We start from the raw sequence: 25643 nt of genomic DNA on the forward strand, positions 1-25643 counted from the left end.
CCAGTCCCCTAGCTTCTAAGTATTTGATTTCGGGGTTGACATACCCAACTATATCACGTCGTCACTTTCAATCTTGTGCTGCACGGAATTGGTTCATGCCACAAAAAATTTCAAGCGCTTGAGATTTAGCAAGACCGTAATATTTATCCCCTGTGACACTTTGCCTCATTTATTATATTTTTTTGAATTTTTTCTAAATTTTTCTTATGCAATTAGGCAAAAAAGGCCCACGACCCATAAAGGACAAACAGGCCCGGGCTTGCGCGTTTAGTTAATGTGTCGTGCCCGTTCTTGGTGGCAAGGCCCGTACGCCGGCACGATGCGACACACTTATAAACAACCTTCCATGTGTCATGTCGTGCCAGGCCCATTTACGGGCGGGCCGGGCTGGACTGTTGGCTACCTAATGTTGTGTCGAAAGCTGACCAAAAACCCTCTCCCCCTGCTCTGCGTCAGATGAGTTAATTGCAAGAAACCACCACATTGAAGGCTAGATTAGCAGAAAACACCATTCTACATTTTCTTGGCAGGATACACCACGTCTTGTGTAATCTTTTTGCACGACCATTGATCTGTGGATTAGACTCGTTTGAATAAGCTTATGACAAATGGGTCTCGATTTTTGCTGACGTGGCGTAACATTGCCGTTAGAGAGGGGCTCTTTTGCCAAAAACTCCCCTACCTAAAGAAAAACCAAAATACTCCACGTACCAGCGTCGCCATCACTTCCCTGTCCGGGTTGTCCCTCCTGCCGCCGCCATTGTTACCGTCGTGCCCCCGTGCTGGATCTGGCGACACCCACCTCACCTGCCCCCGCCTGACACCGGATCCGGCGAGATCCATCCTGCTGCTGCTGCTGCACAGTTGCTCCTCAGCCATTACATGCGCGACTTGGAGCAAGGTCACGGCCATTACATGCTCCACCTGGGTCACGGCCGTTCCAAAGCTTCGCTGGAAGGAGCCGAGGGCGCCCGACCGCGTCGGCATCTCCAAGTACATGCAACCGTCTCTGAGCTTCGGGAGACCCACGTCGTGCTCCAGGTCCTCGAGATCTCTCCAATCCACCGTCACCTGTCTCGCCACCAACCGAGGCAGAGGCCGCCGCCCGTCATGCCCCAGGCCGAGGCAAAGGCCAGCGCTATCGTTGAGCTGGGAAGCCCCGACCTGGCGCCGTCGTGGGCGTGCACAGCAGTGGCGGCACTCGAGGAGCTGATCAACGAGTTCGTGCCGTGTGGCGAGACGCGGGACCTGTTCGTGCCACCCATGCTGGCGCCGAACCCGTCGTGTGTGTTGCTCTTCGTGAAGATCACAGATCTACTACTAGAGCTTCCCCATGGATGCGACGGCCCGTCGCACCTGCTGTCGTTGCTTGCCACACCCGCTGCTGCTGCTCGCCTGCTTCTAGCCGCATCTGCTGCTCGAGCCGCCATGGCGAGGTCCACCTCCCGGGAGGAGAGAAGAGGAGCACACTTTCAACTCGAGATCCAGTGACCAGCCCATCACAATACGCGGCGGCGACCGAGTGGGAGAAGCGCGATGCCGCTCGCCGGGGCAGTCCCCTCCGCCGCAATTCTTCTCCTCGTCGTCCTCTCGGCCGAGGGGCAGCCGTTCAAGGGCCTCGTGCCCAAGAACGGGAGCGTGGGCTTGATCGGCAACAACGTGACCGCGACGGCCGACGCGGCAGCGATGTGCTACCGGAGCGCCGTCAACGAGGAAGCCAGGCCGAGCAAGACGGTCGTCGACGTGGCCCCGCTCGCCGTGTGCCTCGCCCTCGACGACGCCGTGTTGCTGCCGCGGCCGCTGCTGCTCAACGGCGCGGCGTCAGTGCCGTCACCGGCGGCAGCGCGCCAGTTCGTGCCACCGCCACTGCCGGCGGACGCGCCCGCGCCTACACCCGGAGCCTCTCCTGAGGATGAAGATAAGAAGGGGTTGAGCGGGCGAGCAAAGGCATGGTGCTGCGGGGCTCTCGCCGTGGGGATTACGATCGTCGTTTTGGTTGCGCGGTCAGTTTTGCTCTCTTGCGCTCAATTCCTTGGTGCTCCAGCCCGGAGCGGAGATCTATTTGATCCACGCAACGATCTACTTGACCCAAGCTTTATCTGTTGATGACGCGCCGGTGGTCGATGGCGACGGCGACGGCGACGGCGAGCTCTTCGACTGCGCCATCTGCATGGAGACGGTGCCCGGCGTCCGCAAGTTCAGCGTCGGCTCGTGCGGCCACGCCTTCTGCTCGGGCTGCGTCGCCCAGTACGTCGCTGCTAAGCTGGGCGAGAACGTCGCTCGCGTCAAATGCCCTGACCCCAGCTGCAAGAACGGCGCCGTCGAGCCGGAGAGCTGCTTCGGCATCATCTCCTCGGACCTGCTCGACAAGTGGGGTTTCCTGCTGTGCGAGTCCGCGCTCGGCGGCAAGAAGATGTACTGCCCGTTCAGAGAATGGTAGGCGCCTCTTCTCGCCGACGGCGAGGGCGGGGCGGCGGCGATCGCGGAGGCGGAGTGCCCGCACTGCCACAGGCTGTTCTGCGCCCGGTGCGCGGCGCCGTGGCACGCCGGCGTCGGGTGCAAGGAGTTTCAGGAGCTCGGCCAGGACGAGCGCGGCCGGGAGGACTTCCTGCTGAGGCGGCTCGCCGGACGGCAGAGGTGGCAGCGGTGCCCCCAGTGCAAGATGTACGTGGAGAAATCGGAAGGATGCAACTACATCAAATGCAGGTACAGCCTAGCTAGTACTCTGAATCTCTGATGATTTGTTCCTTGGAAAATGTAATTGTCGAGTTTTGATTCATGAACGTGAAATTGTTTAATTCGATTCTTCGATTGTAGGTGTGGATGCAGCTTCTGCTACAGATGTGCGTCCAAGGTGTCCGCCCAAACCCATTACTGCGGCATGTGCAAGCGCTAACGATTCCTTTGCTTATGGAGCCAGGGCTCTCACCAGTCACCACCGATGCACCGAGACTGTATATACAGAGTAACCAGCTACTAATACATGGCTTCATCTTGGCCATCTTTATGTCAAGCATTAAATTGAAGTTCAGGGATGATAAACCTTACTAGCTAATTAGGCTGTACAGAACTACGAACATAATCTCCTTGTCTCGAATCAGCTTGGAGACTGTTGACGCACATCAAAGTTTGTTGGGCAATCGATGCTGTTAGAGATATATTTGGGATACTTGTATTTGGTAGTCTAGGATTTGTAATCCGTTTCCTACCTTATCTTCAGAAGAGGCGCCTTGCCCTTCAAGTCTTGTACTCAATATATACTCGCCCTCGAGGCTCAATAATACATCCATCATATTCCGCAACAATCCTCTCTCTCCCTTCTAACATGGTATCTATCGCAAGTCGATCCTAAACCCTAGCCGCCGCCACTTCCGCACCTGCGCGCCGCCCCCGGGGCGGTCGGCCTCCATGACCGCCGCCGGGGGCCGCGCCGCCTGTACCTAGGGTTCGTCCGCCGGCCGTATTGGCCGGCTGCCCTAGAGAGTCTTTTTTCCCGATCCTTTGATCCGGGTTTTCTCTCTCGCCGGTCGCTTTGATCGGCGTCTACTTTTTGGTTTTCCGATCTATGTGACCCGATTTGCGTTGCCCACCGCCGCTGTTGACCCCGTGCGTCTCTACTCCAACACCGGCGCGATTGACCGGCTTCCACCGACCCGGAGGCCTCGCGCGCCTGCTAGTCGGTCGCCTCGACTCGGCGGCCTCGCGTGTCGTCCGCGCGTCGGCCCGCCGGTCGCTCCAACCCGGCGGCCTTGCGTCATGCGGCGGCCCTTCACCACCGCCGTTCGCGCGACGGCCCGCCCGTCGATCTACGCCGGCCGTCACCGCCCTGCTCCGACCAGGACTCCTGCATCACCCCGACCCGGCGGCCTCGCGCCATGGGGCGGCCAATCATAGCCGCCCTGCCGCCCGCCGCCGCCGGCTTCATCTCGGACTCCGCCGCCACCGCGCCTCCACCGAGCGGCGTCGCTGATCTCGCACGCATTCGGATTGATCACCCACCCGCCGCCGCGATCCGCCTCATCTACGTCGTGCGACCAACCTGGCCCGTCGGTTGCGCGCGCCTCCGCAGGCCCCGTGAAGATCGTCCCCGAGTTCAGCGCGCCTCTCCACCGATCGAGCATCGGGCTGCCGCTGCGTCGCCCCGTCGGGCCGCAGCGCCGCCGCCCCGTGGTTCTCCTGGCGGCTGCATCGACTCGTGCGTCGCCGCTGCGTCGCCCCTTTGGGCCGTAGTGTCGCGATACGCGGTCACCGCCGCCGCCCCGAGGCCGTCCCCGCGGTTGCACCGACTCGCGAACCGCAGTTGTGTCGCCCCTTCGGGCCGCAACGTCACGGCCTGTGGTCCCCGCCGCCGTCCAGAGGTCTTCCCGCCATCGCCCCGACCCGCCTGCCGCAGCTGCGTTGCCCCTTCGGGCCGTAGTGCCGCGGCCCGTGGTCCGCTCCGCCGTCACCGCGCGTCGACCTCCCGTGGCATGCGCCGCGCCGTCTCCCTTGGTGCAGGAACGCCACCGTCCGCGCCGGTCTTCGTCACGCTGTCAGGGTTCTTCGCCTACTTCGAGCACCGCCGCCGCACTCCTAACCTAGCCGCCGCCGCCGCCGCTCTTCTTTGGCCGCCGCCGCGGCTACCTCCGTAGCTGTCGCCGCCGCCCGTCCACCCCACTTCGTCTTCGTCCAGCACCAGCTCGTCGCCAGCGTCGCCGTCATCTACCCCGACCGCTTCATCTACTCCGACAACCGCGGGCGACATTGGCCCCGCGCCGATTGGCGCCGCAACCGTCGTCGAGTCCTTCTCTGCTGGCCTCTCCGACCTCTTCGACATGGCGTACAGCTCGTGCAGGTCCCAGTCTACGCATGCCCGGTGCTGGCAACACCGCCGAGTGCCTTCGTCCACGACGTGTCCCCAGGCCTGGCAAGCCTGGTGCGGCGCTTCGTCAACTTCGTCTTCGACCGTCTACGCATGCCCGGTGCTGCCAACACCGACGCGTGCCTTCGTCTACGATGTGTCCCCCGGGTCGGCAAACCCGGCGCGACGCGTCGTCAACACCATTCTCCTTTCTGGCGCGTCACTTCTTCGACACCACTGCGCCCATGACTAACTCGGCGCCTCCTTGCGCCTGTGGCTCCACGGCGACTCCCTCGACACCGGCTACCCCGACTCGACATCGACCACGGCGTTCTTCGCACGGCTACCTCGACCACGGCTACACCATCCTACGCTCTCGGCTACATCGACATCGGCACAAAGGGCTATCATCCGCTTGAGCAACTCGTCGGCTTCCTCTACAGTCAACGCGTCCGCGACGCGACACCGTCCACGGCGCTCCCGCTAGGACTGCGGGGATGTCAGTCCGTCGGCTGCTATTCTCTCCAGTCTGACCGTCCGCGACGCTCCTGTTGTTCGCAACGCTACCGCTACGACTGTGGGGGGATGTTAGAGATATATTTGGGATACTTGTATTTGGTAGTCTAGGATTTGTAATCTGTCTCCTACCTTATCTCCAGGAGACGCGTCTTGCCCTCCAAGTCTTGTACTCAATATATACTCGCCCTCGAGGCTCAATAATACATCTATCATATTCCGCAACAATCCTCTCTCTTCCTTCTAACAGATGCCATGTGCGAGACCTGGATATTTCAATGGGCGCAAATCCAAAAGTGCACAACACACAATCGCACACTGTATCACAATCCAATAAGGTCGCACGAAGGTCGCACGAACACCACAGGTCCACAGCACACCACAACGGTACAACGTATACAAGACCTCAAAGGAGCCTGGACGGCACACACTGTCTCCGAAAACGATCGATTCTGAGTATCATCATGTCACGGCCCTCGTCGTCGATCACGGCTCATCGGCCTCCGGCTCGGGCTCGGGAAAGCTGAACCCGGGGGGCATGGGCGGCAGTTCGACTTTCGGGAACGACGGCAACCCCGGGAACGGCGGCAGCAGATCTTGCTCCGGTGCCGGCGCTTCGGCCGGGTAATCGTCATCAGGCGCCGTCTCCTCCAGGCCCCGTGCCGCGCTGGCCATGCCGGCGCACGAGAACAGCAGCAGGGCCAAGAAAAGAAGCGCGGTTTTCTTGGAGGAAACCATGCCGAGTGGAGCTCAATCGATGGCTTTCTTGGGGCGCTTGTGTTGATCTCTGTGATGTGATGTTCTAGTGCGCAATCGTTCTTATAGGACGTGACAGAACGAACGACGGTGCGTCAGCCTGAGGTTTATGTTTCAGGAAGTGTGTTTTTTAGGTTGAGGCCTCTGGGTTGGTGATCCGTCTGATTTTTAGGCTGGGCACTGTGTGTTTGGAAGGTTTTGGCGTGTGTGTGCGTGTCCCGCGTTTTGGTCGGAAAACTGACGGGTGATCACCGTTCGGTGAACGAACCATCATTTTTTTTTCTTCGAAAAGGGGCGCTTTATTACTTAAAAGGTTTAAGCATTACACCCGGCCTCTGCATAATTAAGATGCACACAGCTAATAAAGTCCTCACACCAAGTCAAAATAAAAGAAGAAGGCAATATATAAGGAATGAATTCTATATAACGCGTAAACTGAAGGTGGCCTAATCCTAAGATCATGCTGCCACCCACGTTGGATAAAAATATACCTTGCCGTAGCCTCCAATCATGTACACACCTCCGTAAACAGGTCTCGATTCTTCACTCGTTGTAGAGAGGACCATAACCAAAGAATCCCGGTACATTTGTAGATAACCTGCATAAGAGAAGTATTTTTATCGTCGATAAATGTATCTGGCACACCGGATGCTTTTTGCAAAACTGCCGAACGACCAGAGCGTCGTCAGATCTCGATCGCTTGGCTCCTTTCCCTTTGCTCGTCCTCCTCCCCGCATCGCCGCGGGAATAATAAGTTACGATAACTGCGCATGCCCGTCTTCCCCGCTGCTGGTGTACTCGGCATCCGGGATGCGGCTGGCCGGAGCCGCGACGCACAAGTCCACCATTTGCCTGGCCTAGTTCGGGGACGGCGACGCCGTGCGTGCCATGCCGGCGTGTGGCCACGACTTCCCCGCGTGCTGCATCGAGCGCTAGCTCACCGTCCCCGTCGCCCCTCCTACCCGACCAGTCACGCGCCGGCGGCTGCGCCGCCCTGATGTACGCCGTGCACGCCCGAGGGCCCTTGGCCAAGAAACCTGCCGCATTCACTATGCCAGAATGCAATCTGTCAAGGAGGGTGACACCGAAGCTCTTTTTGTGAAGCATAAGCGCCCTAGTCGGACTTGCAGATCAGAGCCGGCAAAATCCACCTGCGGCTCTGCCCCAACATTGGGGCCATGGCTGGTTGTGCAAACCAACACTGATGGGCGCTGCCAGCGATTTTACACCGAATGAGGCTCGATTTTTAGTACCGGTCAAGCCGCGCTGCAAGCCTCGCAAACATTTTCTGGTGAACTTTTATGATGAGGTACCAAATAATCCGTTGTTTCTTGTGTGCCCATGCTGCCTGCCCAGGTACCGGGAGCAACAAGTAGTTCATGGCAGCTCATGAAGCATCATCACATAGTTTGAAGAACACCTTTTGAATTCCTAAATGTAGTGCACAGGATGATAGCTTTTGAGTTCTATCCACCAACGGTAGTTCAGCTGTTGTTTGAGCTAGTAGGTTATTTCTTTTCGGAGCTCCAGTTTCATTCTAGTCTGAACAATTGCCTGAATGTTGGGAAAGTAATCTCTTACATTTGGGACCATCTAATCTCAGACCAGAATTGTTTGAAGCCAATGAGGCCAAACTAACCTTTCTCATATTAAACTCCAGAAAATTTTGGTAAACATTCAACAACTCTGAAGGTTTGCAATCACATAGAACTGGATCACCATAGTTCTTGTCAACTATTTGATTCAACTGCCAAGATTTGAGTCCACATCTTCCCATGAATTGTATAATATAGTTTGACAAATTGTTTCTGGTTCATTGCTCATGGAGAATAACAGTAGTGTGCAAGAATTCAGAGTGTTCTCTGTTGGCAAAACTGAAAATCTCTAGTCTGGACCCTGGGCACTATCTCACATAAATTTCCCCCAACTTCTTCTCTTTGCATACATATGTAATAAACACACAAACTGATGTCAATTTTTATTCAGATGATGCACCATCTCAGTGGCAAGTTCAGTTGACCAGAGTAGATACGAGCTCAGAGCAATCAGTTATTTCAGGTAGATTGCAGTTTTAGCTCGCCGTTTCAGTTTACCAAAGTTTTACGAAGTTCAAAATTCTTGCCTCTCTTTGCTGCTCATATTCTGGGCAAGTAATTTCAGTGCATTATTATTTTCAGAATGGTTGCTCTTGTATCCTAAAGTTACTGGTTCATTTAGGTAGCAAGAAATTATAGTGGACAACATGTCACATTTACTCCTCTCCATCCCAATATAATAAAATTTACAGCTTCATTTCCCCTTGAATTTACCTGATAAAAAGCGAAGAAGACGCTGATGTCGAACAATATAATAAAATTTACAGCTTCATTTCCCCTTGAATTTACCTGATAAAAAGCGAAGAAGACGCTGATGTCGAACAGGGACAGTGTTCGGTCGCCTATCTTGTATGATAATCATCATCGGCAAGAAAACTGCAATGAAGTAGTTCCTTTCTATCTTTGTGTTGTTTAGAGTGTGTGGACTTTCATTCTTGCCTAACCTTCCTAAAGCAAGGTAAATTATGTATAAGTCGCATGGTCAATCCTGCGTAAGTAGCATGACAAATTCTGTGTAAAATACATGGTAAATTCTGTGTAAATGGATTTTTGTCCAGGGAGAGGGGGAAGTTGTTGAAACCCACTGTAAATTCTGTGTAAATATAATGGTATTTTACGGATCACATACCTGATAATATATGTGTAAACATCGTGGTAACTTCGACCCAGTGAATTTTATTGTTGTTGAAAACATAACCGACCTGATAATTTCTGTGTAAATAGAATGATATTTACCACACCGTAGAGCTGATAACTCATGTACAAATATCATGATTTGAGCCAGTAAAAATGTTTATTGAAAACATACCCCTCATAACTTCTATAAAAATATCATGGTAATATAAAAACAACACAGCTGATAACTCACATACAAATACCATGGTAACTTTGGACTCGGGAAAAAAAAGTTGTTGAGTATTATTACCCTCGGTAACTTTTCTGCAAATAACATGGTAATATATGCACCGCAGATGTAATAATTCATGTACAAGGATCACGGTATCTTTTGACCCGGAAGAAAAAAGTTGTTGAAAACATACCTCCAATGACTTCTGTGTAAATAGCATTAACTTACTTTCTGAAGATCTGATAACTTGCTTGTGAATACGATGATAACTTTAATCTAGGGAAAAAAGTTGTTGAAAATAGCATGGTAATAATCGCATATCCGATAACTTACGTGCAAACACCACGGCAACTTTGACCGAAAGAAAAAATGTTGTTAGAAAACTACCCTCGATAACTTATGTGCAAATACCATGGTTATATATGAACCGCATATCCGATACCTTACATACAAACATCGTGGTAACTTTGATCAAGAGAGGGAAAAATTGTTGAAAACATACCACCTGTAAGTTATGTAAAAATAACATGATAATATACGATGCACATACCTGATAACTCACGTACAAACACCGCAGTAATTTTGACCAAAAGGGGGAAAAGTTGTTGAATCCCTGATAACTTATGTGAAAATAGCACGGTAATATACGAACCGCATACCCGATAACTTACGTACAAACTCCACGGTTAGTTTGACGAAGACGAAAAAAGTTTTTGAAAAACATACCGCTTGTAACTTATGTGAAAATAACATGATAATATACAAACCACATACCCGATAACTCACGTACAAACACCGCGGTAACTTTGACCAAGAGGAAAAAAATTGTTGAAAGACATACCCCGTACTTATGTGAAAATAGGACGATAACTTGCGTACCACATGCATGGTAACTTTCGACTCGACAAAAAAGTCGTCGGAACATACCGATAATTTGATGAATCTTTTACGGTTTAGTTTTGAAGATCTGGTCGCGACGAATCTTTTATTTGAAAACAGTTTTTTACGTCTGACCGATAATTTGAGCTACAAAACATTTTGAATTTTCGGAATAAGTAGAATCTAGGATGACATCAGCGATTGTCTCTAGTGTATATATTCATGTGCATGTGGAGAAGGGTGGGAGAACCATTTTTATGCACCCAGTAATTTATGTGGAAATACCACGATAACCTCCATATCACAGGCGTGATAACTTATGTAGCCCAGACATGATAACTTCTGACCCGAAAAAATATTGTCCGAACATACCAACATCGGATCTAGTTTCGAATATCTCGTCACGACTAATCTTTATGTGAAAATGATTTTTGCATCTGACCGACGACTTGAGCTACAAAACATTTTGGATCTTTTGGATAAGGAGAATGTAGAATGACATCAGCTTTTTTTGTCCTTTAGTGAAACAATGTAATTAGAGAAAATAATGCATGTAGAAGGAGACTGAGTCATCCTAATGCATGCATGCATTTAATTAGAGTGAAGGAGTGATGTAATTACAAAGAAGGACGGAGGTGTGTGGCAGTTTTGTTACGTGGCACACATGTGCCAAATATCACGGTCCTTTTATCATTAAAAACCTTATCATTTCTACATAGCCAAAGTGACCAAATCACGGCAAGCGCTCCCACCTTGAGAAAAATTCTAAACTTGTGATCAATCCCATGTAGCCAGTTGCCAAATATATTTAGCAACACTACAAGGAGGATACAAGCCAGAAGCTATTTGGATGACTGACCATATAGAACGAGCCAATTTACATTGAAAGAACAAATGTTTTATTGTCTCGTCATGCGGACAAAAGACACATTGTGTACTTCCATGCCAATTCCTCTTAATAAGGTTATCTTTTGTAAGAATGACTCCGCGACGAAGATACCATGCAAAAAATTTATTCTTAAGAGGTATCTTCATCTTCCAGATCTTCTTATTATTATCAACTGGCACGTCAGACTGGATCAAAGCTCTATACATAGAATCCACTGAGAATTTTCCATTCCCATGTAGGTTCCAACGAAATACATCAGACCCTTGTGACAACTGTACCGTGGCTAACCGCTGGAGTAGTATGTTCCATGATTGGAGTCTAGGTCCAATTAAATCCCTTCTGAACGTCACATTTGGCGGAAATGATTCCAAAACCTTGGCGATAGTATCACCCTTGTGACGCACAATATTGTATAGAGCTGGATATTGCTCCCGGAGTGTAGCATTACCAAGCCACTTATCCTCCCAGAATCTAATTTCCGATCCATCCTTAATCAAGAAGGAACCATAGCGGAAGAAATATTTCTTTGTTGCCATTAGTCCCGCCCAAAAATGGCAGTCCCCAGGCTTCCAGTATACTTGTGATATCGCCTTTGAACCCACATATTTTCTCCTTAGGAGGGTTTGCCATACACCATCTTCCGTCAATAACTTAAACAACCATTTGCCGAGAAGGGCCCTATTCTTAACCTCTAGGTCATGAATGCCCAACCCGCCTTGCTCCTTGGGACGGCAAACCACACTCCATTTAGCCAGCCGATATTCTCTTGTACGTAGCCGAAGGCCATCTTCACGTATCCACTCGTGCTTTACATCTCCGAGATTCCACACCTAAGGACTCATGTGGTGTTTTTCCTCCATGGGCAACCTGTAGGGGTGTGGCTATGTGATGCTTGCTGCGACGCTGAAGCTTGTCTCTTCTTGTGATTTTCTTCTCCTAGATTCTTTCTTCAAATTTATCATCGATTTCTCAAATATAGTGCATCATTGAACATAATAAATGGAGAAAAGAGGACATAAAATTGGTAAAAAATGTATTTTGACAATATACTAAAAGTATTTTCAATAGCTTTTTGACAGAAAAGTTCACGCAATGCTTTGAGAAAATTGCTCATAACTGGAAAAAATGCTCATCAGCGATTACTTAAGGAATTATAACTGCAATGGTTTGTAATTCTACATTTGTTTCTAGCCATCGTCTGTAATTCTTGTAATTAACCACTGCCTTCTATAAAGCTATGGTATGCTCTTTGCGTTCTCTTGAAAGAAAAAAGGTAACTGCAATGGTGAAAGTTGCACAATCACTTAACTAGAAGGAAAGTGCTCATTCTATATTTCCTATTACAAATTGGAAGACGCTTCTTTTTTCATATTTTGAAGTGATGCAAAATGCTCATGTTTGATCATCACTTCTTGCTTAGTTCATTAGATGTAGAGCCTGTATTAAAGGTTTAATGGAGGATCAGTTCAGAGATACACCACGTTTGTTGTTCCAAAAAATGTTTCAGAATTGAATTGCAAAATAAAAGTGAATAGTCAATAATCATCTTACAAATTTATCCAGAAATTCATTGACAAATGGTAGTGCTTGTAAATTCTGTTGGATTATAGATGGGATTAGGCCCATATAAGACAATAATCCCTGGTTAATCTCTAAGGCCCATTTAGGTGTGTGGCAAGTGATGAGAAATTCAGTACCATATACTGCTAGTGGAGTGAGAGTGGGACCCCTTTATAAGGGCTACTCTACCATATGCAAATGGGAGCTTGGGAGGAGGAGTTGTACACGCGTGCTCCTCCTCCTCCGCCACCCGCCTCGCCTCGTCATGACGCGCGCCACGGATTGCGGGAGTGAGCCGAGCCGAGCCTTATTTTTGTCGCTCAGGAATGGTTAATTAATCTCGAATTAATTGACGAGTCGCTACAGTAGAGCCACTGTCCAAGACGTTGGACCGTGGGCTATTCGCGGACTCGGTCGTGGGCCTGAACCTAGGCCCATCTACCTGACGGCCTATGTAAGGAGTCGCAGCCAGTCTCACTCCCTCCCTCCTGCACAACCCTAACCGTCATCTATTGTTCCTCTCTATGTGCTGCTTCCGGCGATCCCGACGACCACGTGCACGGTTGGTCGGGATAGCAGGTGCCTTCAGAACCTTGTCGTTCGAGATATTGCCCGGGAGAACGAGAATAAGGTTTTTGGGGAGCATCTCGACTCGACTACTCCCGATCCATTCCCATCTCCGTCCTCCTCTGCTTCCACTAATTCCCATGCATCAACATCATGGTTGAAGACGCCGCCGCCAAGAAGAAGGCCACGGACGATGATGAGGCTACTGTTGCCGCTGCCGCGTTGGCTTGGCCAACCAGAGGGTATGATTTGTTCATCCCTCATTTACTCGTTCTTGTGCTAGCCGTATATGATGTGTTCATAAATGTTTCGATTCTGTATACTATACGTGCTTGCATGCTTAGGTATTGGTATGAGTTGCACACTGTGATTGCTATGTTTACTGTATACTCGTGGATTAGTCTAATCGAAAAGGTGTTGATATTTCCAACAAATTCAGCCGAGAAACAAATATGTATTGGAGAAATCAGTAAGCAAGTTGAAAACTCAAGTAACAAGCTAATTACGCATAGAAAATGAGATTTGCTTTTGGAGGAAGCAAATGAAAAAGAATAGTTAATACTACTTAACGATGGAATCTGAATAACATGAAACGATGGTACCAACGTTTGAAAAAAAATGTCTGGATTCCATTGTAAGTTGAGATGCACTTCAAGACATAAATACCTGAATCATTTGATTTTTTTTGTGTGTTGTGGACGAAAAACTGTTAGAATACCAAGCATACTTTGTATCAACAGATCAATTGAACTAAAAGGCTATAATACTATTAGCCTCAGAACAAGAAGAATCGAACTTGTTTTCCAACTTTGGTGCCTGCACATGTCTCATTTGAAAATTTCGAATGTTGAGAAAAGGACAGTGACGATAGCTTCTATGAAAAGAATCATGAAATTATACACTACAACTGAAATTTTGGACAGATATTTGTCTGTATTATTATTGGGATTTAATACATCGAAACACTTGTCGATAAAATTTGCCACAACCAAGAACCAAATAGTATGGCCAGTGGAATGTTTTTGTATTGGACAAGGGATATGAACCTGTGTTTGTGCAAATAATTAAGAGAATGAATGATTCATAGTACAAAAACACAAGAAGGACGAACTAGTTCTATTCTAAGGGATGAGTTTCGTTAGCTTATGAAACCAGCTCTCTTTAGTATGAAACCAACTTTAGCCTCTGTGAACACCTTTTTTTCTCAAAATGGTCCAAACTTGGATTTATTAGAAGAGACTGCAACAAAATAGCAACAAACTAAAATAAAAATGTAGGGAATGAATAACCATGAATTTGATATAAGAGCGTCTTTGAAGTAAAAAAAGAGAAATTATTGTCAAGTCAGAATCTATAATGTAAGTGAGAACTTCATTAGGAATTGCGATCCATTCTTGTCTCGCATGTAATAACTATACATGATAAGTTCCGAGTAGCAATCAATCACACATTTATGCATCCATCCCCATCCATCATAGAGAGCATTAGTGTTCCTTGGTCCACCCATCTATTTCCCAGTTGAAAAATTCCAGGATTGTAGGATGAAAACAACTGAAACTTTAGGAGAGGTAAAATAGAAGAAATTTGAAACTATGTAAATGCAGAAAATGAGGAAGTTAGAGTTGAAAGATCTGTTATAACAAAGAGAGTACCTTTATTCAAGTTTGCCCGTAAATGAAACCCGTATATCCTACAACTCATTCTCGATTGAGGTAGAGAAGAAAATTTGTGTCGAACTAGAATCCCTTGAGTTACAGAAAGATCAATCTAATTTGAAACTTCCTTCAGCACTTTTATTGATTGCATTTGTATTATTACTGACATTTTTTTCAAACTGGTCAGGTGCCTCAAGAACAATTGTGTCGGAAAGAGGAGAAGCCCATTGTACTACTAGTAACTATTGGATACTAGTAGAACCAGATGCTAGGGATACGTTGTGAATAGGACTTTGATTTAAAGAACTTGGATTCTGGCTACTCGAGTTTTGCTGGTTGTTTGAAGAAATTTTGAGATTTGTGTTCGGAAGAAATCTTTGAAAATATCAAAAGAAGGTTCTTCACAGATTGTGTCGATTGGACGAGGGTTTGATTAGGACCAAAAAGGGTTCATTGAGGGAAAGGCCCCACTTATTGCCTGTGTAGAATGGAGACTTGTTGCTTTGCTCAGTTGAGTTGCTTCTATTACTCACACTTGCGTTTGTTAGTTGAGCTTGACAACTTGCACTATTTTGTTGTAACTCGGGATGTGTTCCTACAAATGTAGTCCAATAAGCCTATGTTCACTAACCTCCTATGATAAGTTAAGAGCTTGACCCATAACTGAATACTAGATTGAAGTTGAAACACAGCAGAATGAGAGTACAAGCTCATACCATAGGGAGAAATAATGGGAGTTTCAAAGTTGAAATTCATCCATGAGAATTTCTGCAGAAGTAAAAGCTTGTTGCTTGCTTCTTTTGAGAACAATTGTTCAAAAAGTTCTGTTGAACTAGATATAAAAAGTTAGTTCAACTAAAGAGCAACAAGAAGTTGTACCTTCTATTATACTGATTTCACCAATGTACTTGTATACTTAAAGGTTGCCAACTGTAGTGTTTTCTCCAACAAGGATTTCTATCAGCTTCCCACCTAGAAGATGCTCCATGGTTTCAGATGGTTGAAGGAGATGTAAACTCTCATCCTAGCTTATTGTAAATTTGTTGACCATCTGTGTCAGTACTTCTTTAATGAGAGGTTGATTAGTTGGTTCTTGGACAATAGGTTGCACTGCAATTTCTAAGCAGAATTCCAAAATATGCTTGAAAGATCTATGGAAGAAGAAGTTGATGTGCTTTTCGGTAAACACATGTTGCCCAACTGTTTGACAAAGATTTTTTTGGTTGAAACTACCAGCAAAAGATCATCTATGTATGCTTTCGCAGTTGGGATAGAATTCTCAACCATTCTTTGGAAGAATCTTTGAGACAATACTTGTAGGTTGAGTTTGGCATGTTGGCTACAGAAAATTAATTTAAATTAACAGACAATACAGTTAAGTAATATGCACAACAAATTTAAACAAAATAGTAAAGTAGCAACCAATCAACTTGAAGAAGGGTAACTCGACATAATACTCAATTGGCATTTTTTTCATGAATGTATTTCTCGATGTTGGTTGGTATAATGTAATTATCCCCATCTTGCAAGTGATATCCTCCAAAAATTGTTGCGGAAATGTATTTTAACTATTTGAGTTGATAGGGAATTAGTAAGCAGTGAAATCACAAAGATAAGAAAAATAAAGCTTCTGAAAATTGAGGAACAATAATACTTATAGCTAACCTCCCAAATGTGTTGTTTGAAGTAGGTTGAGAGTCAAGCAGAGTGAATGATTTGATTATGTAGGTAGACCAAACACTGATCCTCAATTTTTTTTGCCAAGACTAAACTCAGAAGTTATGATAAATTCAAAATATGAGGTGTGGAAAGAAGTAAAATATGTCACTATGTGTGCAACGTAATAAATATAAATTTCTTGTGCTCTTTTAAGACGAGAGATTAAATACACTGAAATAGAGCGTACTACTAGAAGAAAATCACAACCACCTGCAATTATTTCACTATTTTGTGTTAATACTAATCTAAACTTTTGTGTTTCAATAGCAAGACACTCAAGAACAAACAACACAGAGGTTGGTATCGGATAAAGAGCCTAGTAGAAAGACACCATTGTAATAATTTGTCCTTGGCAAACAATCCGTAGAAAGGCAAAGAAAGGAAGCCATGGCAACAACAAAGAATACCTCTGAGAATAGCTCTAGAGGCATATCTGGTTTTTTGAGCGAACACAAATCTTTGTTAGAAGGAATATAGCCTTCCCAACTAACTAATTGGTGAATTAAATTGATGTTTTCTTGAGAACAAGTGTTCTCCATTTTCCTATTGCCAATAGGAATTCCTAACATAGTGTGAATGGTGTTGGTTATAGTAGTGACAGAAAATCCATTCTCAAGAGTTAGTGTGTTCTTGTAGATGTATCACACTGGAATGTAAGCCAGTGGTAAATGTCTGTAGGCGAAAAGGAACAAGCCAATTCCAACAAATGACCAAGACCCATTTGTTTGATAGCACCTTTTTGATCCTCTGTGAATGATTGCATCGGATTGAAGAATAATTGAAGTGGATCAAAATCAACGCCCTGCTTTGGAAATGAAATGAAAAAACAACAACTGTAAGTAGCACTTCAGCTGGAATTATATTTGTGATTAGCAGAAAATAAGAAACAAGAAGAAAAAAACTAACTAGAAGATCAATGTTTGTACCTTGTTTCTCCTGTTATGATGAACAGAATAATATGAATAAGCATGGTTAATTAAGCATTGGTTGTCTCTTTTTTGCTACACTCAACTTCCATATGAAGAGAATAGGAAGAGTGTAGATTCAGTTTCTAGCAGTCATCTTACTAGCTACGGCACAACAAAGTTACTAGCCTCATCTTACTTCTAGCTAGCACTAGAATTGATATTGTTGGAGACAAATCAATTTGATGGAGAGAAATGAATTTCTCTCAATGTGTTCCTCCAGTCCATTCAAGAAATTTGAAGAAGAAACCTACCCGCAACACCACGTTTGAGAACTAAGCTAGCATGGATACCAATTCTAAAATCACCACCGAAATACCATGTTTGATATAGAGATTTTTTACGATACCCTGGTACTCCCTGGAGTAGAGTGGGAGTACCAATCAAATCCATCCATTGGTTTGCAGGGTTAGTTTAGTCTTTTCTGCTGCTAAAGAAGTATTGTTTACCAATCTTTAATCTAGGTTCCCACATCCACCAGCCTAATCAAGGGCATGCGGCCACGCAGCCGCCGCTCGAGGCACTTTCATCGCCGTGCGACCAGTAACAAATCAATCAGGTGTTTCTTCAGAAAACAGAAAATTCATCGCTGTAGGATGTATGGTAATTTGAGGCGAATAAACCTGTTGTAGTGTGTAGTTTCCATCAACGACAAAATTCCGTCCGAATTGCATAATTGTCGCCGTAAAAAATATTTAATTTAGGGATTAATTATAGATCATCATCTTCGGATGGGAAAGAATTTCTTAAAACGAATTCAGACGAGGAAGATGATAATCTGCATAGGGATTTCTTGCATAATCTATGGCTCCATCGGCCATGGCTCTAATGCATTCATGCCTACGGCCTACGGGCATGCAGGTTGTGGCTTCAACGCTCGGGGCATGTGGCTGCCCACCCATTCCAGCCGGCGGCCGAATAGCTGGCGCATTGCCACCACAGAAATTGCGCATGAACTTAGGATTAGGAAATTAGATATAGTGTCGAATTACTATTTTAACCCTCAGGTCACGGTCCTTCTTTTTAGTGGTGGTACTCCCTAACATTAGCACTGGAGTACCAGTCAATCCAAACCATTGGATTAGGAGGAATGAACGGTCTATATTAGTTTGAGGGTACTGTAAAAGCGCTCTTGATATATGACCTAACAACGGTAACAATGGGATACTGCCTTGTCGATGGTATCTATTCTTAGTGGACGGCGCTTTTGAAGATTGTATTCAATCCCTAGAGGTAGAAAATAATGTCTGCACAAATGCATGTAAGTGCTAGGAAAGATGTGGAGAGGGCATTCAGAGTGCTTCAAGCTCGTTGAGGTATTGTTCGTGGAGCTGCAATGATGTGGAACCGGTGACACTTTGGTAACTGACGACATGTTGTGTAATGTTGCCCTGGTGACAAATCCACTCGCCAACTCTGCCCAAAGCTTCGTCGAGAAGGGGATCGAGCGCCGTCACACTTATTCCAAACGGACACCGTCATCCCCAACTCAACACCGCCGCCAAGACCACTGACCTACTATCTACACGTCAATGCCCCAGATATAGGTTTCCCTTGCTCTCCTGCCGTCGGAGCGGCAGACGGAGGGGGAGGGAACCACCGGTCCGGCCAACGGCGGACTAGCATAATTGGGTAGCCTTCTTTTCGCCCTTTCGCAACAGAACGAGGAACCGCTTCGTGTGTAGGTTGCTCGTTTCAGTTACTATTAAAGTTGTGTGTACGTGTAATAATCGACGTGTATGTGTTTGCATGGATATGGGGTTTCAGATATGAAAGTTGTGGTTGCAAATGAGGACATTTGAGGGACGAGTTGGCGGGAACGTGTAGGGGGCAAGGTTTCCTCAATCCGACCGTAGATTTTCTTAGAACAGGTTAACTCTGGTTCAAACCGAAATTCATTATGTCTGCTTGGATCAACTTGTCACAAGGCGCTAAATATCATTGCGCAAAGTGAAATCCACCGTAGCTCACGTGTGCAACATGCCAGGACGTGTCAAATTTCACCGCACACGATGCTTCGTGGAAGAGTCCGAAGGCTTGATAGGCCACCCGCTCCGCCCTTGCAAAGTTGCCACCATCCATGGCCATGGGTGTACACTTTCCTCAGTCAGCCATTGGCACAGCTTCTGTCACAACGCCATAAAGCCAGCCATTTCTTGCCATGCTACCAGCAGGGAGAAAATGGCAACCGGGGCGTTGCACATGGGCAGAGTCAAAAACAGAGCTGCAATCAAGACCACCGGAACCCAAAAACCCTTCTTCCCCCACCCCCTGAGCCGAAACACCAGTGGAGAGAAACCTTCTCCACCACCATACGTCCATACCTCCATTATTTACCATCAGCTAGCTTGGACGAGCAGGGGAATCTAGCAGAATGCAGTTCGCCGGAGCCATCCTGCTCCTCATGCTCGTCCCCTGCGCCGAGGGACAACCGCCCGAGGCGACGCCGGCGGGGGGCTTGGCGATCGAGCAGATCCTGTCAAAGAACGGGTGCGGCGCCTTCGCCGGCCTCGTCGCCGCCACGGCCGGCGTGGGCCAGGTGCTCCGCGAGCAGAGCGACGCGGGGCTCGCCGTGTTCTGCCCGGACGACGGCGCGGTCGCGGCGTTCGCCCCGCGCTTCAGCAACCTGACCGCCGACCGCCAGGCGGCGCTCCTTCTCCACCACGGGCTGGCGGCGCGCTCCGGCGAGGTGGAGCTCTGGCTGATCCACCGCCGCGGGCCAATCGAGGTGCGGACGCTGGACGGGGGCCGCTGGGGCCACGGCGTGCTCAGCATCTGCTACCTGGGAGGCGCCATGCAGCTCGCCTCGTCGCCGCCGTCGTTCACGACGCCGGTCGAGGCCAGGGTCACCAGCACGGTCGTCTACAACGACCGCCTCACCGTCTACCTCATCGACGCCGTCCTGGTTCCGGGAGCGCCGGCGCTGTTCGACTACTCGGACATCTTGGTGACCACTTGCGTCATGCTCGGGCTCATGATGTTGTGAGTACTATACTACTACTATTTCCTTGAGATGTTTGCCTCTTTTTTCACTCAGCAGATCTTAGAGAATGGACGATGCTGGTGCTTGAATTGCTTCTAGCTTTCCAAATCTTAACACGTGAATAACTGTATCCATGTCTCGTCTGCAGAGTCTTGGGGTCGTGTGGTGCCATTTGTTCGTGAATGAGAAGATCGTGCCAGAGTTGCGCCATAGGCGATCTCCGTCCTTGATGTACACGCTGGTGTTCAGCGCAGTTGGGCAAAGGGCACTGTTGGTGGCACGTTCGGTCCATGTATCCCATCCATGGCCGTCGTTTTGCACGGTGTAGGTCTGTCACTTGTCTAAACACTAGTACTACCATCTCCTGTGCTTGTGTGTTCTCTATCTTGTATATATTTGTTGCGAGCAACTATTTCTATGTATTCTCTCCTTTTCTAAATATAAATCTTTATAGAGATTTCATTATGGACCACATACGAATGTATATAGATGCATTTTAGAGTGTAGATTCATTCATTTTGCTTCATATGTAGTCCATAGTGAAATCTCTACGAAGACTTATATTTAGGAACGGAGGGAGTATATTATAGTTAATTACTTTTGGAGCTAGCCTTCCTGGGATGCAAGAAAATGTTGTTGGCCATGGATTCTTCTGAACCTAACTTAGTAAGTGAAAACAGGAGACATTGTATTGCTAGCTCAAGGATAAAAAATGAAAACCTGCCCACACCTGCAAGCTTAAACAACCGCCATACATTAGACTATTGATTGATCGAGGAGACACAGAGGTACACATGACTGAGATTAGGTAATCATTGGTTCGTTAACGCTTTTACGCATCACAGAATCGCCACTGCAGTGTTTGCACCAGGGAACGGGTGCGGATCAGTGAACTCGGGAACTCAGTACAGCAGTTGACAAGCTAAAGCACACGCTAACAGAGCACTGAAATGCCTTGTCACCCCACACAGAATTTACTGTATAAACACCGCAACCTGAACGAACCGGTCCAACTACAAGACTTGCTCACTAACCCTGTCTGTTATTTCCACCGTCTTGCGCTCCCGAGAGCTCAGCTGTTCTCAACGGAGGAATCGGCATCGCCCTTGTCCTCGAGCTTCTCCATCGCTGAAGCAAGATAACTGTCGCAGAAGCCAGGGGGCTCGTGGATAAAGCAAGAGATCACGTCTCGCAGTGTCACAACACCGACCACCTCAAAGTCACCATCCACCACGTATATCCGGTGGGTTATCCTCGATCCGATGCTGTCGATCACGCTGCCCATAGAGGCATCAGGTGCACAGGTGAGCGGCGGCTTCACCAGTCCATTGCCCCCTGAATCAGGAAGAGTGGAACCAAGAGCATTCATGAACTCCAAGACGGTAAGGTGCCTGGATGGATCAAAAGTATGATTAGACACATGAAGAGACACATTTCACAAAAAGACACAGGGGAATAAATCATTGGGTTGGGTCGCTTCGTGCCTGAAATCAGAAAATAAGTCAGGCCTAAGCAACAGGAAGCGAATGTCCCTTATGCTCACACTACCAACAAGTTTCCTTCGGGGACCTTCTACTACGGGTACACCGCCAATTTTGTTATCCTTCATGCACTTGAAAGCTTCTAAGATTAGATCATCACTGTTAACCGTAATAACCTGAAGTAAACACAAGATTGTAAGTTCCTTATTAAACAAGTTTATATAACAGTTATAGCCTATTAGAAGGTCCTACTTCAGATGTTGCAGCCTGCAGATCTAAATTAATCGGGATAGCATAGAGGATTAAATCTTACACTACAAAGGCAAAAGAGTTTAACTAAAGAGGCAGAGAAGTGAGACAAATAACCTCATCAAGCGACATAAATGGAAGCCCCAAATCTGAAAGAGGAAGTGCCGAAATATAGTCAAACCAATCCCTTCCTTTACACTGCTGAAGCCCTTTAACAACACCAGTCTGAGTAATGAAGTTCTTAATAACTGGCTTATCAGGTTCGATCACAGGGACATTCCTCAACCTATACTTGGAGAGCAACAGTAGTACAGCAAGCATTGAACTGTCAAGCGTAACAGGTACAAAAGGAGACCATGGGTAGGACTCCACAATTGATCGAACCTACAACAAAAGGATAAAGGATGCAAGTTAGCAGGGTCTACAAGAGAAGATACTCATGCAATGCAAAATTGAAGGGTCTGAACAGATAACCAAATAAAGCTTAGCAACAAATCGCAGTGCAGCTGACATAACACAAAGCCAAGCAAGACATGTATGAATTATGTCAAGTTGGATGGCGTAACCAACCACAAAGACATCCTTGTCCCGGTTACTTTCAGGGCCTTAGCACACAGATCCATGGAATGTGAGGAGGCCCCCAATCACAAACTGACACTAACAAAATATTTTTTAGCAAGTACTTCCTCAACCAGTCTTTAAAATAGAAACCGGACTAAGGCCCTGGTCTTTTTGATCAGATTGCCAGTCCCATCTGATTTTGAATACTGGGTTCTACCTCAAGTGTAGCTGAAATTTGGTTTAGCCAAACATGAAAACATTAAGTCAATTATGTTGCTCTTGGTGCATAGATTCAATGCTTGATCAACATAAGAACAAAAAGATAAGAGAACCCTATTTTTCATGTAAGACATAACCGTACAAGATAGAGCAATTTTCATACTGTAGTCGATTTGAAAGGTTCTTGCTGAAGCAGAACTTTGTAGAAATCTTCCCCTAAATGATCGGCAGCAGTTACTCCATCCTTGGCAACACCCTTTTCAGCAGTTAACCCGCCAGCAACAGCAGCCCCTACTGCAGCAGCAGTCAATCCAGCGACAGCTGCCGGGCCGGTTGCACCTAATGCTGCCACGCCCACTGCACCAACAGCGCCCATTCCAACTCCTGCGGCAGTTGCCGATCCAGCTGACAGAGCTACGGCCGCGAGATCAGCATTATCTAGTACCCAAAGGATGATGGCTGAGTACTCGATGATGCCAAGATACCTCCCTTGCCAATCGGCCGGAACCCCAGGTTCAGGGTTAAGCACTGGCGCCGCCCTTATGTTGTGCTCAGATAAAATTCTAACAGCATCAAGCACAGAAGTTTCTCCAGGAATTTCAGTCACTACAGTACAGACAGAACATCGGTTGTTACAAACACCACACATATATGTGACAAATAAGGCAGAATATACAGATTGAGTTGTTTCTTTTGCAGAAGTTCATACCCCGGCCACTAGGAACATCAGGAAACGACGCGACTGGGATCTGAGCAAAGGCGGCGGTCAGTGACTCTTGCAAAGCTAGCGGGAGCTTCTTCTTGGACTGGATAGTGTCAAAGTAGGCATCACAGCTAGGGAATTTCGCGTTTTCCTCGGGTCGAGCCATTTCTACAGCAAATTGATGAAGGATTTATCAAACAGGAAACTTCTACCACAAATCATCACCAAATAAGGAAGTGCATTATACTACACACAGTCGCGCAGAGCATTTAGAAGAAGTTGTCTGGCAAATAATCATACTCGAACATAAGTATATATTGGTAATTCAAACTGCAAGAACTACGAGCATGGGCTTCTGAATCAAATCAAACTCTTAGTGTTGGGCGTTTCGTCGGGCGAAACCCCTTAATTTGCATTACAACAAACAAACAGCTCATAAGGCATATGATGCATATACTAGTTGCAAGTAGCTTCAACTAATCAGCCGAGCAAAATCAGAGCCTCTCGGTCTCGAGGGAGAGGCAGCAGACGGAAATCCACTAAATTTGCAACCTACCGCATCAAAACTCACACAGCAGCATGGATGGACGAACGAATTTAACGAAAAAGAGCAGGGAGTTTATTTATCACCTTGGCTGCGACTTGCGGGAGCGCTGGGCAGGAGAAGCAGGCAGCCTCCAGGTGCAGGGCTGCGGCGGGGGAGCAAGCGGTAGGGGCGGAATGGATCGGAGGCGCTGGTTTCGGAGGATCTATGGTCTGCTTTTCTTGGCTCCCAATCCAGGGGGCGGGCGGTGGAGGAGTCGAATACGGCGAGAGATGGTGCGGTGCTCGCTTGCCAAGGGCACACTGGCACGTGTACACGGCACCGGGCCACGTCCCCACACCCCACCCCCACCCTCGGGGAAAGTAGCAACTCCTATTCTATGGGTACTCACTCCCGGTGCTCCAAATTCAAAAGGACATTTTTAAATGTAAAAAAAAATCCCGCAAAAAAAATGTGAATGTTTACAAGAAATATGACTACAACTGCTAAAAATTTCAGATCCAAACTTGAATGCACATTGAGAAACAAAAGGGTGAAATCCAGATGTGAATAGGGTCAACGTTGCTTTTGTCTTTTTATTCTTACACTATTCATGCTAGATTTTATATTATCTTTTTCTCAATGTGTGTTTCGAGTCTGGACCTGGAATTTTTAAGGGTTGTAGTCACATTTCTTGTGAACATTCATATTTTTTTGGAATTTTTTATTACATTTAAGAAAAAAGTTTTGAATTTGGAGCACGGGAGTACTCCAAGGATGAGAGTACCTGATACTTTCCCCACCCCGAGAACGTATCATGTGCATCCGTTGAACTGGTGCACCAGGTGCTCCAGAGGAATCTAAGCCATTGGATGCAGAAGTAAGGGGCAAGGTATCAACGAACTTGCAGGTACATTTTCAAAACGACCCCAACCCCGCAAAATCGGGGGAATTAGCAACACAGTTCGTCTCTGTCCTTTCGCCATCTCCTGCACCAAGCTGAGCTAGGGTTCCATAATTTGGGGAATCATCCCTCTCCGTCTCCCTCCTCTCTCGCGCGCGTCCGGCGTCTCTCCACCCTAGCCGGAATCCTCATCTTCTACCATCGACTTTCCCATCACAGTTCATCGGTCAAGCTTCTTCTCCCCCCTCCCCCAAGTCGAGCTATCTCTCTCGCCGCGAACTTGTTCGGGTTAGTGTCGACGGGCGAGGTGGAGATGCTGGAGTCCGAGCATCCGCGGCGGCCAGAGATCAGGAGGAGGAAGAGGAAGGGTGAAAGGACATGCGGTGCCCCCCATGTTTGGTTTTGGTAATTGATGACAATCTCTATGGACTAATGGTTGCCTTGAGTTATATTCGTAGGTTTTGTCCATAGGCTTTTCTTGAAGTCCATTTGTTGGTTTCAAGGAGTTTATGTGTTGGCCAAGGTGCTTTTCAAGGAATTATCCAAAGATTGGTCATGTCAGAGTTGAGCTTATTGTAAGCATGTCTTGAAGAAGAAGAAGATTGTGTGATCATTCATGTTTACCTTCAAGACATCATCCAAATGAGAGTTGGAAAGATTCAAGGTTGACCAAGACTAAGAACAGAGAGTGATTCAAGTTGATCAACACACAAAGCGTAGAAGACGTACCG

General features: G+C 47.2%; 2 protein-coding genes and 1 pseudogene across 2 annotated transcripts; 2 read left to right on the forward strand and 1 right to left on the reverse strand.

Moving 5' to 3' along the window:
- Nucleotides 1-1536: 1536 nt before the first annotated feature.
- On the forward strand, nt 1537-3127 carry LOC109742771 (uncharacterized; annotated as a pseudogene).
- Nucleotides 3128-19297: 16170 nt separating this feature from the next.
- On the forward strand, nt 19298-20667 carry LOC109742772 (fasciclin-like arabinogalactan protein 2). Its single transcript, XM_020301867.4, has 2 exons — nt 19298-20271; nt 20421-20667. Exons 1-2 carry the CDS (start codon nt 19664-19666, stop codon nt 20452-20454), a joined length of 642 nt encoding a protein of 213 aa, XP_020157456.2. The 5' UTR covers nt 19298-19663; the 3' UTR covers nt 20455-20667.
- Nucleotides 20668-21076: 409 nt separating this feature from the next.
- On the reverse strand, nt 21077-24377 carry LOC109742762 (SNF1-related protein kinase regulatory subunit gamma-1-like). The gene is made up of 6 exons (XM_020301862.4): nt 24116-24377; nt 23492-23653; nt 22946-23388; nt 22120-22386; nt 21757-21929; nt 21077-21663 (listed from the first exon to the last, which is right to left on the reverse strand). The coding sequence occupies exons 2-6, from the start codon at nt 23649-23651 to the stop codon at nt 21345-21347; spliced, it is 1362 nt and encodes a 453-aa protein (XP_020157451.1). The 5' UTR covers nt 23652-23653; nt 24116-24377; the 3' UTR covers nt 21077-21344.
- Nucleotides 24378-25643: the final 1266 nt, after the last annotated feature.

This window comes from Aegilops tauschii, chromosome 2, assembly GCF_002575655.3.
Source record: "Aegilops tauschii subsp. strangulata cultivar AL8/78 chromosome 2, Aet v6.0, whole genome shotgun sequence".
Lineage (NCBI taxonomy): Eukaryota > Viridiplantae > Streptophyta > Magnoliopsida > Poales > Poaceae > Aegilops > Aegilops tauschii.